The 12,799-nt window shown below is 47.4% G+C and overlaps 1 protein-coding gene across 1 annotated transcript in view; it reads right to left on the reverse strand.

Annotated features, from left to right (window-relative positions):
* Nucleotides 1-10,264, reverse strand: part of RCC1L (RCC1 like) — a 33,317-nt gene extending 23,053 nt beyond the window's left edge. Inside the window, exons 1-2 of the mRNA XM_074974384.1 lie at nt 9,799-10,264; nt 5,282-5,411 (exon numbers count right to left, since the gene is read on the reverse strand). Of these exons, the coding sequence (XP_074830485.1) occupies nt 5,282-5,411; nt 9,799-9,870 (202 nt within the window). The 5' untranslated portion in view covers nt 9,871-10,264. The remainder of the gene's footprint in view (nt 1-5,281; nt 5,412-9,798) is intronic.
* Nucleotides 10,265-12,799: the final 2,535 nt, after the last annotated feature.

Genomic DNA, 12,799 nt, shown 5'->3' on the forward strand with positions numbered 1-12,799 from the left:
GAGTTTACACTTGACAATTGATTGGTGAAATCTAAGTATAAAAGTCACAGCCAATCTGGGGTTTGTGTCCTGGTTCCTAAAAATCTGCCCTGAGGTTGGTGCCCCCACTCTTGAGCCACGACAGGCAGCAGGACAGTTACGTCAGCTAGAAGTGTGAAAAAAATATCACATGCCTTGGTCAGTGTAACTTTGCTGGCAAAACCTGTGGTGTAGACACACCTGCCACCAAAATAGTGCTACTTACGGTTTAGCAGATATTGTTCGGAGAGATGACGTACCTAGGCCAGCAAAAACAAAAAAATTCGGCCTCCACTAGGGGGCTCTGTCAGCAAAGCTATACCAGTTCTCTTGTGTAGACAAGCCCAGAGAAGAGCAACCAAAGTGATCAGATAGCTCAGCATTTACTTTCTTTGGCCCAATCAATAGCTAATTGAAGTGGAACGGCTTCAAGAGGAAAGCCTGAGGGAGCCCCACACCAGGACCCCGCCTAGCCCAGCACTTAGGAGATGGCTGCTTACATCCCACCAAGCAGGCAGAGGGGGAATTGAACCCCATCTCCCACATCCTGAGCAACACCCCAAACCACTGGGCTATAGAGCATTCCTGAGACTAGCTATCGGTGGCCCAACTGCTATGTAATTATTTCATTAAAGTGGCCCAGCATCAACAAGAGAAGAAGAGCAACCCACATCACAAGATCCCTTAGATCAGCACTCAGGGCACACACTTGCGAGACAGCAGATCCCTATTCACATCCCTTCTCAGTGGGCAGAGTGGGGAATCAAAGCAGACTCACCCCTACCCCAGGTGAGTGCCCTAACCAGTGGGTAAAAGTCAGGAGGGAGAGTGGTGCCTCCGCTGAGGACACTCATCTAAGAAGAAGTGACAGATCGCTGTTCAAATCCCAGCTCCTCCTGAGGCCATGAGAGGAAACTGACCCAGGCTCTGCCAGATCCCAGATGAGTACCCTAACCATTAAGCTAAACATTGTAAGGGAGGCCCTGGCCCTCCCCAACCGCCTTGTGTGGCATTAGGCGCCTACCCAGTTGAGCCCCCGAGGGAAGATAGGCAGCACAATGGTTGGAGAAACATGCTGGGATTTAGGCATGAGGATAAGAGGGAAGGTCCTCTCATAGATCAGTAACTGGCTAAAAGATAGGAAACAAAGAATAGGAGTAAATGGTCAGCTCTCAGAATGGAAAGAGGTAAATAGCGGCATCCCCTAGGGATCTGTACTGGGACCAGTACTGTTCAGCATATTCATAAATGATCTGGGAAAAGGAGTAAACTGTGAGGTAGCAAAATTTGCAAATGATACAAAATTACTCAAGATAGTTGAGTCCAAAACAGACTGCAAAGAGATCTCACAAAACTGTGAGACTGGGCAACAAAATCACAGATGAAATGCAGTCTTGATCAATGCACATTAGAAAACATAATCCTAACTATACATATAAAATGAGGGGATCTAAATGAGCTGTTACCACTCAGGAAAGAGATCTTGGTGTCACTGCAGACAGTTCTCTGAAAACATCCACTCGATGTGCAGCAGTCAAAAAAAAGAACGGAATGTTGGGAACCATTAAGAAAGGGATAGATAAGGTGACAGAAAATATCATGTTGCGTCTATATAAATCCATGGTACGCCCACATCTGGAATACTGTGTGCACATGTAGTTGCCCCACCTCAGAAAAAATATTAAAATTGGAAAAGGTTCAGAAAAGGGCAACCAAAATGCTGCGGGGGATGGAACGGCTTCCGTATGAAGAGGGATTAAAAAGACGGGGACTGTTCAGAGTGGAAAAGAGATGGCTAAGAGGAGATAGGACGGAGGTCTATAAAATCATGACTGGTGTGGAGACAATGAATAGGGAAGTGTTATTTACCCCTTCACATCACACAAGAACTAGGGGTCACCCAATGAAATTAATAGGCAGCAGGTTAAAAAAACAAAAGGAAGTATTTCCTCACACAACGCACGGTCAACATGTGGAACTCTTTGCCAGAGGATGTTGTGAAGGCCAAGACTATAACAGGGTTCAAAAAAGAACTAGATAAGGTCATGGAGGATAGGTCCATCAATGGCTATTAGTCAGGATGGGCAGAGATGTTGTCCCTAGCCTCTGTTTGCCAGAAGCTGGGAATGGGCGACAGGGGATGAATCACTTGATGATTCCCTGTTCTGTTCATTCCCCCTGGGTCACCTGGCATTGGCCACTGTCAAAAATCAGGATACTGAGCTAGATGGGCCTTTGGTCTGACCCAGTATGGCCGTTCTTATGTTCACATGCACAGAGGCAGAAACGTAGGTGGCTAGGGAATTTTTAGAGCAAAACCTTAGGCACCTACAGGGTTGGGCAACAGCTGTGCATGGGTTTTGTGAATTGTGGTGGTGCCTAAACTTGGGATTTAGGCACCAAGTCCCTTTATGCATCTAGCTAGGTGTGCCCATGGTGTGGAGTGAGTGTACCCATTCTTAGCTCCCCTGAATTCCACTTTGCATGCCTGTAGCCAGAACTGAGCACACTCCCCAGCTCAGCACTGCATGCCTGAGGCATCAGCACTATCTGCAGCTCCAATTGCTGGAGTTCTCAGGGTAGTTTGACACATTGTAAAAACAGATTGGGGGAAGGGGAGCTCTAGTCACCAAGGGACCCCAGAATTGTAGCCCAGATGCTACTCTGGGTCTTCATCTGGCAGAGAAGTTGTCAAGCCAATCTGGCTCTGCATTTGCATGTTAGAGCACTTTACAATTAAAGACAGCTCATTTGCCAGGAGAGAAAGGGAGCTGGATCTCAGGAGCCCCTTAACCATGACCCCAAATTTGCACCACAAACGGTACCCAAGGCCTTCTACTAGCATACAAATTTCCAAGCTAAGCTGACTCTATGAACTTTAGCACACTTTGAAAGTTTACCCTTAAACAGCAGCCTGCAGCCTGTGTGTGGCTCTGGCACCGTTTGGCATTCCCGGTCTTGCTCACAGGAGCACCACTTTGTAAAACCAAAGTGGAAATCTACTAATGTTTGGACTATTGAGGTTGGAGCTACGGGTTGGTCAGCTCAGGGGAAGGCTAGTAAGATATATTCATTGTGCACACTGCTCATTTTCCCCTAGCTTTCTGAAAAAGTGATTTCTTTCCATCCCAAGAACAAGCAGGAAATATCAGCTGCAGTGTTTCAGTAACCTACCTGCATGCTGTCATTTATCTGCCTGCTCCCATTACCTGCACTGGGCAGAAACACTCAGGCCTGATCACTCCTCAAAGAGGATACAACAGTCTAGGAGGAAACCGCATCTCTGCCTGCTGATGATTTATATGTTAGGAATTCAAGGCATGGACAGACCTGACGTAACCAGAGCATTAAGGAAGAACTAAGCAGTAGCTGAATCAAGTAGCCTTTGCTCAGTAGCACTAGCAAGATTTGAAAGAAGGTAACTGCAGACCAATCCAATTGCAGCTTTTTAAGAGTCAGCAGCCTACATCTCACTGATATTGTTTTTTTACGATGGTAAGAAGCAAGCATCTCTGCATAATGTGTGCTATGAGTTGTTTGCTAAGAAGCACAAAACAAGTGAGAAACTCCCACCAACAATGGCCTCCTTCAGGCAGCACCTGAAATGTGCAAATTATCAGTGAGGCTCAGAATCTTCCTGTGTCTCATCAATAATGGATGGGTGATAACTAGCCCAGGACATCTTGTTCCTAAAATGATGGTGCTGCCACCTGCACCAGAAGTCATCCTCATCTTTGGGCAGTGTAGCTGTGAGCATAGGCGCCGACTCCGTGGGTGCTCCAGGGCTGGAGCACCCACAGGGAAAAATTATTGTCCAAACAGCTGTAGCAAGCTCCGGGAGGGAGGGGGAGAAGCTGGAACATGGCACGCTCAGGAGAAGAGGCGGGGAAGAGGCGGGGCCGGGGCAGGGATTTGGGGAAGGAGTCCAATAGGAGCAGGAAGGGGGCAGAGTTGGGGCGGGACTTTGGGGAAGTGGCAGGGGTGGAGTTGGGTCGGGGCCAGGGGCAGAGAGGGGTTGAGCACCCACTGGTGCCAGTAGAAGTCGGTGCCTATGGCTGTGAGAGCACCTGTGCAACAAAGAGACGCAAAGGCTGCAGGGAAGATTTGGTGTGCTCCAATGCATGCAACCGTGATAGTAACTAGTGTAGCAACAGAGTACTGAACACACTGGACACAGATTCTGAGAGGGAGTAAACATGTTCCAACTATCTGCAAATTACTGAGACTATTTTTGTGAATAAATATAGCATGAAGGGTACTACATTAGACATTCAGTAGCTAGCAGTTAGATGTATGGGTTACATAGGAGTACATGGTTATACTTTGTTACTCACACAATATATTCATACAAGACATTCTACAGCCCTTCTATTAAGAGTCATTACTGTTATATAAGAAGTTCACATGTATTGTCATTGTATTCAGTGCTAGTAAGAAGATAATTACAGTTGTACCATGTGTGCGTTAGACTTACATCTCTGGCCAGGCAAATGTGTTTTATAATTGGGGGGTCTTGTCTGCATAGTTCCAAAAAAAACAGCAGAAAGGAAAAGCTTTTGTCAAATCAGACCATTCTACAAACAACAAGCAGCTCATACTGTCGTATGACTAGACTTCTGCTTTAACGAAAGGCAAAAAAAAAATTTGGGAAACATGCACACAATATACCATCTGGAGCTAAATATTTCCCAAACCTTCCAAAGCAGTACTATTTTGAGTACATAGATGCATTCTCAATTGTATTTAGAAGCTGTCTGCCAATTTTGGTCAAAATGTAACTATGTTTCCATGAGTTAAGGCCCTTTTTGTGATTTTATGATTTGTTATTGGATGCCCAATAACGTTAAAACATTACATGATACAGAAAAACTGCACCACTTCCAGCATCTATATCCACCCGGGCGATGGCAATGACCACCAGATACGTGCCTAACATGTGGTAGCAAAGACATTTTCCTAGCTGATGGGTTACCCCTTAACGCCCAAAATGGGTCTGGGCTGGTACACTACATACATTTATAAAACCACTCCACGGACAGAACTAAATTCTTTACAAGACAGAATTCTCAAAAACCCTCTCAGCCACCAACACTGCAACCCAACCCCATAGGCCCTCCACCCCCAGGAAATGCCTAGGACAGTCTGTCTTAAAGGTCACCCAACACCCTTGGGATTTAGACTTCTAGAAACATCTGCAAATCTGAAAATTTTCCAATAGCTTATTTCTGATCCCTCAAATTCCGACAAGAACTGAGATGCTTACTTTGATCCTTCCTGCTTCTCTGAAAGCCAAGCTGAGAATCCTTGTTCAGCCCCATGCCCCAAACTTTGGTAATGTCAGTGGTTTTTGAGGATATTAGCGTGAAGCCATAGCCACATGCTGCAGAGGATATCTTTAAGAAAAAGCAAAACATTGAGTTATAAATCTGTTTTGGAAAATTGAAGCTTATTTGATTTTATAAACTCAGAATCATGTTTATTTAGATTACTGCCCCCAATTCATGGCAAAGGAGTCTTCTGGGTACAACCCTTACAAGAGGGTCATCAATAGTTCTTATGCTGTTGTGGTTTAAGAATAAAGCTCAAACAGCTGCTAGACAAGCTTCTAAACACTTGTTCTTTTTAGCAACTAGTCCAAAAACTCGGTTTGTTTTTAAAGACACAGCCTGATCTAAACTTAAAAATTAGATCAACCTAGCTATGTCGCACTGGGCTGTGAAAAATTTCACACCCTGATCACTGTAGTTAGGGTGACCTAACCCCAAGAGTAGACATGGCTAGATCAACAGAAGAATTCTTCAGTCATCTTAGCTACCACCTCTCGGAGAGGTGGATTAACTACACTGATGGGGAAAAAACCCTTCTGTCAACATGGGAAGTGTCTACACTAGAGTTCTACTGTGGCACAGCTGCACCACCATAGCTCCACCACTGTGGCAGCTGTAGTCTAGACATGACCTAAGCAGTATGTATAACAACTCAGCAAAACCTATCACATCTGTGGATATACGAGACAGCCCCAAAGTAGTCCAGACTAAAGAGAGACTATGCACTGCTGACCTGATTCTTCTTGCTTCTTTTCTGAATAAAATCCAGGATGGAAATTAATTCTAAAACTTTTTTTTTTTTTTTTATGCTTTCAGTAATAGCACGCATGGACACAGTACTCAGGTGCAAGTTTAGCACTCCAGGAAGTAATGACTAGTCCCGGACTCTGGGCAGCCCTGGAGAGATTTAAAACCAAAAAGCTGTTCATCTCGATGAGACTACAGAGCTCTATCAATACACCTAAATTCACAAATGCAGCAACCCCTGCAATCCACTCCTGGAACACGTCAGTCATGCAAAAACTGTGAGGTCTTCAGGGTGGATAAAAATCAATGACTTTTTAAAAAGAAATAATCAAAAAAATTGGATTTTTTTTTAAATCGGATTTTTTTTTTATAAAATGCTTTTTGAGGAAAAAACCTATCTAAAGATAGTTTCAATTAAGATACATTATAGCTCAAAGATATCTCATCATGGAATAGGGATTATACATTCTAATTCTATAGTATGAGACAATATATTCATGTGATGTTTAAAAAAAGTTCTGTAAATGAGTTCCAATAGTTCATGGATTAGAGACCCAATCTTATGGGGTTCCACAGGCTTCTGTATAAATTATTTAGGTTAATCTTTCTATCTACCGAATGGGACTCAGTGCTCAGCCTAGAAGATACCATCCGAGATGCTTAGTTTTGCAGTTCTCAAACTGTGGATTTGTGTCTCCAGAGGTAACGTGCTTGTTAACAGCAAAAATGTTTTAAAATAAATAAATAAATATACAGAGGTGAAAAATAACAGACCTCAACTCTATTGTCCCTCTGCAAATTTGTGTACACAGAGTCAATCCCTTACCTCTCTCTAAAAGTGCAAAGTTTCAAAAAGTTCAATGAATAGAAGATTGTTGGGGGTGGAATAGATCTTGTCAAGGAGAAGTAGTCTAGAGATAAATATGAGAAGTGAGGGACATATACTTGTTTTGTTAAAATATTGTATGTTTGCTGTTGAAGAAAAAAATCCAGAATACTTAACGTTGTTGTTTTAGTTAAATAAAACCATTTAAATGTCTGTCTGGTGATGTTCTCCTCCTAATACAGCATGGCTAGAAAATCCTCCAAATATTAATGATTAACCTGTTGAATTGGAGATAGTTCACCTCCCAGTTTACCTTTGGTAAATAAAATAACCAAACAATCATTCATTTTTGGATATAGCTGTAAAACTAATCTGAAAAGTTTTCAAAATAAACCATTGTTTAAAAATGTATAATGTGTACCTTTTAAAAATGAAACCTACATCTATCTCTGAGTTGTGAAGAATATGTATTAAGGTTATAACAACCAACAAGAATGCACTTTTATGTAGAAAACCATGATTAAATCGAGACTTCCTGATTAGTGATTTAAATCAAATCCACCCTGGCAGTCGTTTTGCGAAATAAAAGAATGAGAAGCAGGACACAGAACATCAAAACTTTTCCACTTCCGCACAATTTGAATAACAAAAACGAACAAGATTTTGTTTTCTAAACTAGTAAGTTGTTGGGTTTTTAAAAAAAATAAAAATAAAGACTCACAAACAATTTACATAAATTTCAGCCCTCCTCAGGCAGAGTGCAAGCCACCAAGAATTAGGCTAAAGGAGAAGAATGAATTTAAACTACTTCTTTAAGATGGGTTTCTAATTTGTTCAAAGTGCAAAGGTACAAAAGAGCAACCGACTTTGGGGATACTTTTCTTCTTTGGGGGGGTTAAAAGAAATCGTGAGCTCTCTAACATTGCCATTTTCTCCATCTCGGTTATGGCTCTGGCAATATAGTATATACCAGAAGTGGGCAAACTATGACCCGCGGGACCGTCCTGCCCAGCCCTTGAGCTCCTGGCTGGGAAGGCTTGCCCCCCAGACCCTCCCCTGCTGTCTCCCCTCCCCCGTAGCATGCTGCCGCACAGGCAGCATGTCTGGCTCTGGCCGGGTGGTGCGGCTGCCAGTCCTAAAGCTCTGAACAGCATGGTAAGGGGGCGGGGAGTTGGATAAGGGGCAGGGAACCGGGGGGGGGGGGGTGTCAGGGGACAGGAAGCAGGGGGTGGTTGGATGGGGTGAAGGTTCTGGGAAGGCAGTCAGGGGACGCGGAACAGAGGGGGTTGGATAGGTGTGGGAGTCCCGGGGGGCCTGTCAGAGGGTGGGGGTGTGGATAGGGGTCGGGCAGTCCGCAGATAGGGAGCTGGGGGGTTGGGTCCCAGGGTCCCATCAGGGGGCGGGGGTGTGGATAGGGGTCGGGGGGGGGGGAAGTTTGGGGACAGGGGGGTTTGGTCCTGGGGTCCTGTCAGGGGGCGGGGGTGTGGATAGGGGTCGGGGGAAGTCAGGGGACAGGTGGGTTGGATAGCGGCTGGGGTCCTGGGAGGAGGCGGTTAGGGGCGGGGGTCCTGGGAAGGGGAGGTCAGGGGACAAGAAGTGGGGGGGGTTGGAGGTTCTGAGGGGGGCAGTCAGGGGGCGGGGACCAGGTTGTTTGGAGGGCACAGCCTTTCCTACCCAGCCCTCCATACAGTTTTGCACCCCAATGTGGCCCTCGGGCCAAAGTTTGCCCACCCCTGCTATATACCATGCTTAAGCTCTCTAGAGCAGGGGTGACCAATGTGTGGCTCCGGAGCCACATGCTGCTCTTCAGAGGTTAATGCAGACACCAGCTTTCCAATGTGCTGGGGGGTGCTCACTGCTCAACCCCTGGCTCTGCCACAGGCCCTGCCCCCCACTCCACCCCTTCCCACCCCATGCCCTCACTCCTTCCCCCTTTTCCCCAGAGCCTCCTGAAAGCAGAGGTGCGGAGGGGTGGGGAGAGAGAAGGTGCTGATCAGTGGGGCTGCCTGTGGGCAGGAGGTGCTGGAAACCGGGGGGGGGGGGGGGGGGGGGGAGCTGATGGGGGACTGCTGAGCTATTACTGTGGCTCTTTGGCAATGTACATTGGTAAATTCTGGCTCCTTCTCAGGCTCAGGTTGCCCACCCCACCCCCCCACAGCGTACAAGCTCCTGTGTGTTTGCACAGGTCCAAGAACAATGGAATCCCATTCCCGTTGGGAGCCTCTAAGTACTATCACAGTGCAAATAATAAACAATGATTGTTATGACGACACAAACTCTCCTTAGGCACATTGACTCAGCTACATTGACAACAATGGAATTAAGGTAACGCTGATAAATTAACCCCCAAAAGCTTCATATTTTCGGACAGACACCTGCCAAGTCTGATTCACTGAGATAAATGCTAAAATCAGTGGATAGAAGAAAGTTTTTTTAAATCACCTTCTTAGAATGAATATGTTGCTCTGCATTTTTCGACATGACATTTAAAATCTCAGACCTTATTCTCTTTCATTCAAACAGGCTTAGAGTCCTGTTACACTGAGCTCGCGTTGACAGTCATTTGAACTTGGAGATTATGTCTCGTTAAAACACAGAAAAAAATCCTCATCACCAGAGGAAAATATTTCTTTAAAATGAATCCCCCTGAAAAACATCAGAGACAGGCCTAAACAAAATGATTAGACCAAAGCTTGGGAAAGTTCAGGTGCTAATTTTGCAGCTGGTCCCTCTCACTATAATGAGCTGAACCAAACATCCAAGCCAAAACACCTGTGATCACGGGGAAAGTCAGGATCTGAAGTGTTGACTTGGATGCATCTCCACTCCCAAGTGTCCTTCCAATAATACTTAATGGGTCTCCCAGCTGTTTCCACCCACCTTCTCAGCTGTTTCCAGGCGGTAGGGTGTGGGCTGGATCCTCCGGCGCTTTTTCCAGCCTGCATCAGGCATAACGAAGCTGGGGATCCCCAGGGCCCCAGCATGACAGAAACCCCAGACAAACACCCTCTCCTTCCGCTTGGCCCTCTCCCCCACATACTGAAAAACTGGGGCAGAGTCCTCAGTTTCTCTCACTTCTCTGCTGCTCCTGGTCCTGGCTACCTTGCCAAAGCCTCTGGACAGACCTTGCAGCGGCAGCTCCCTCTGGGGCCCCAATAACCCCCTGGGGGGCCTCAGCACCTGCAGCCTCCTCTGACCTACCTGGGACCCCAACACCTGCAGCCCACTCTGGGCTACCTGGGACCCCAATACCTGCAGCCCACTCTGGGCTACCTGGGACCCCAATAACTGCCTCTGGGACCCCAGCACCTGCAGCCTCCTCTGACCTACCTGGGACCCCAATAACCCCGCCTGGGACCCCAGCACCTGCAGCCCCCTCTGACCTACCTGGGACCCCAATAACCCCCCCTGGGACCCCAGCACCTGCAGCCCCCTCTGACCTACCTGGGACCCCAATAACCCCGCCTGGGACCCCAGCACCTGCAGCCTCCTCTGACCTACCTGGGACCCCAATAACCCCGCCTGGGACCCCAGCACCTGCAGCCTCCTCTGACCTACCTGGGACCCCAACACCTGCGGCCCACTCTGAGCTACCTGGGACCCCAACAGCCCCCTCTGAGACCCCTGAAGTCCCTGCACCAGCAGCTCCCCCAGGAGCCTCTGCCAGCCCCGGCCCCCAGCGAGGAGCAGCGGAGCCGGGGCCATTGTCCCAGCAAAGCCCGATACGCCCCCGCCGGGCCGGCAAAGCCAACCGCCGCCGCCACCTTGGCGACCCTTCCCCTTTGACCTCCCGGGGCCCGCCCCCGAACCCGGCAGGACGGACTCGCCGCGCGACTTCAGCGCCGGGACGCGGGGCAGCGCGAGGGTCACGTGGGCAGAACGTGCGGCGGCCATGACAGCCGAGGCACGAGCGCTCCAGCAGCCCCGGTCGAGACCTGCCAAATCTCGCGATGTCTGCGATTTAAAGGGGCCAGGCCCATAATTTGGTGGGGCCCTCCTGTAGCCACCCACAGCAAGCCCTGGGTCCCTACTGGGGTGGTGCAGGCCCTGGTGCCCAGCCCCCTAAGCGCTGGACATAGGCCCCCCAGCGCGCCTGCCACGGCGGGAGCCAGCCCTAGCCCCTCGGTCCCTGAACAAAGGCAGGAGGCCTGGGCCCAGCTGCCCCCCAAGGCCCCTCTGCCCCCCAGGGCCCCCCTTCCACCAGGCACCCCCGCTCCCCTTTTCTCCCCTCTCTAACCTACACCCCTTCTCTTCTTTTTCACAGAGACGGGGACTGCGTCCATGGCTGCTCTGCGCCCCGGGCACACCCTCTCCACTGAGCTTCTCCCTCAGCCCATCTCGCTCCCGGCCTCTGATGCCGGGGCAGCTCAGAAGCAGAGAGGCTGAAAGGGTGGTGGAGAGGAACCACACAGGGAAGAAAAACAAAACACTGAACGGAGACTGAAAATACTTGGAAAGAGCCCACTGGCTCGCTCCCTCAGACCTACATCGCATGGGGAAGAAAGGGCCTACGTACTGACACTGCAGGCTCAACGGGGCAGGCACTGGCTTTTGGTTATATGCATAAAACAGCATCTATCACATTAGCTTATCCTGTCTGTAACTGAGGTCTGTAGGTGCTACCGTGCAGTTCTGCCAACTCTCGCCAATTTATCACAAGTCTCATGATATTTGGTGTTCGGTATTTTTTAATGAAAGCTGAGGTTCTTATGCAAAGTAAGCTTCTAGCCTTTGTGACTGCAGAGAAAAGCTTGAAAACTCAAAGCCTAAAGCCTCAAAAATCAGAAGGCAAATCAAAGGAATCTCAACTTTGTTGTGTAAAAATCTCATGATTTTTAAGACAATCCGGTGATTTTCATGGGGCTGACTCACTGTTTTTAAACCCGATACAAATAATAAATAAAGAGTCTCTACACGTTTTTCTGTTTTCCCACTAGAAGGCAGGAGGGAGCCAAATTTTGTTAGACCATAGCAGCCCTTGGACACTTAGCAAAAGCTATCAGTTACAATTACAGCCATAGATTGTTACTGTAGATAGCCAGATGGAATTTCCTCTTTGATATCAACATCTTTTGTAAGGTTTCAGAGTAGCAGCCTGTTAGTCTGTATTCGCAAAAAGAAAAGGAGGACTTGTGGCACCTTAGATACTAACACATTTGAGCATAAATAAATTTGTTAGTCTCTAAGGTGCCACAAGTACTCCTTATCTTTTGTAAGAGGCCTGTGGTAAACCCACTGTGCAACAGCCACTGCGTGTTGGAAAGGATCTGTCAGGAAATCCCTTTCTTCAGCAACTCTTGCAAAATGTCCCTCAACTTTTGTTGAACATGTAGCGTCTCTTGGCTGCAGGAGACAGACTGCAATTCAGCAGCTCTTTTCTCTGACTTGTTTATCAATCAGTCATTTAGCCAACATGAGTGTATTACAACCATAAAATGCCTTTTCAAACCACAGACGTATTTAGCTAGTAAAACACTGTAATGGATTAAAAGAGATGTATGTATTAACTTTACATGGGAGTCTCCTACAATAACAGTCACCAAAAATGGCTATATTACAAAGCAAGCTCATAAGTGCAAACCGTATCATCGAGGTTCCAAGTACAAATGGTGGGAAAAGAATCAATTAAGAATCTCTTATTGCTCAATGCAATGGAATGCTGAGCACCTTCCTCTACCTTGAAAAAAAGTCAATGAGAGATGAGTTCACCCAACACCTCATATGATCAGTGCCATGATCAACTGTAACGAGGAATCCAGTGACATGTTAGCCCTGGTCTACACTCGGGGGGGGGGGGGGGGATCAACCTAAGATACGTAACTTCAGCTACACGAATAGCATAGCTGAAGTCGGAGTATCTTAGGTCAACTTACCTGGCCAG

Source organism: Natator depressus, chromosome 17 (assembly GCF_965152275.1).
Source record: "Natator depressus isolate rNatDep1 chromosome 17, rNatDep2.hap1, whole genome shotgun sequence".
Taxonomy (NCBI): Eukaryota; Metazoa; Chordata; order Testudines; family Cheloniidae; genus Natator; species Natator depressus.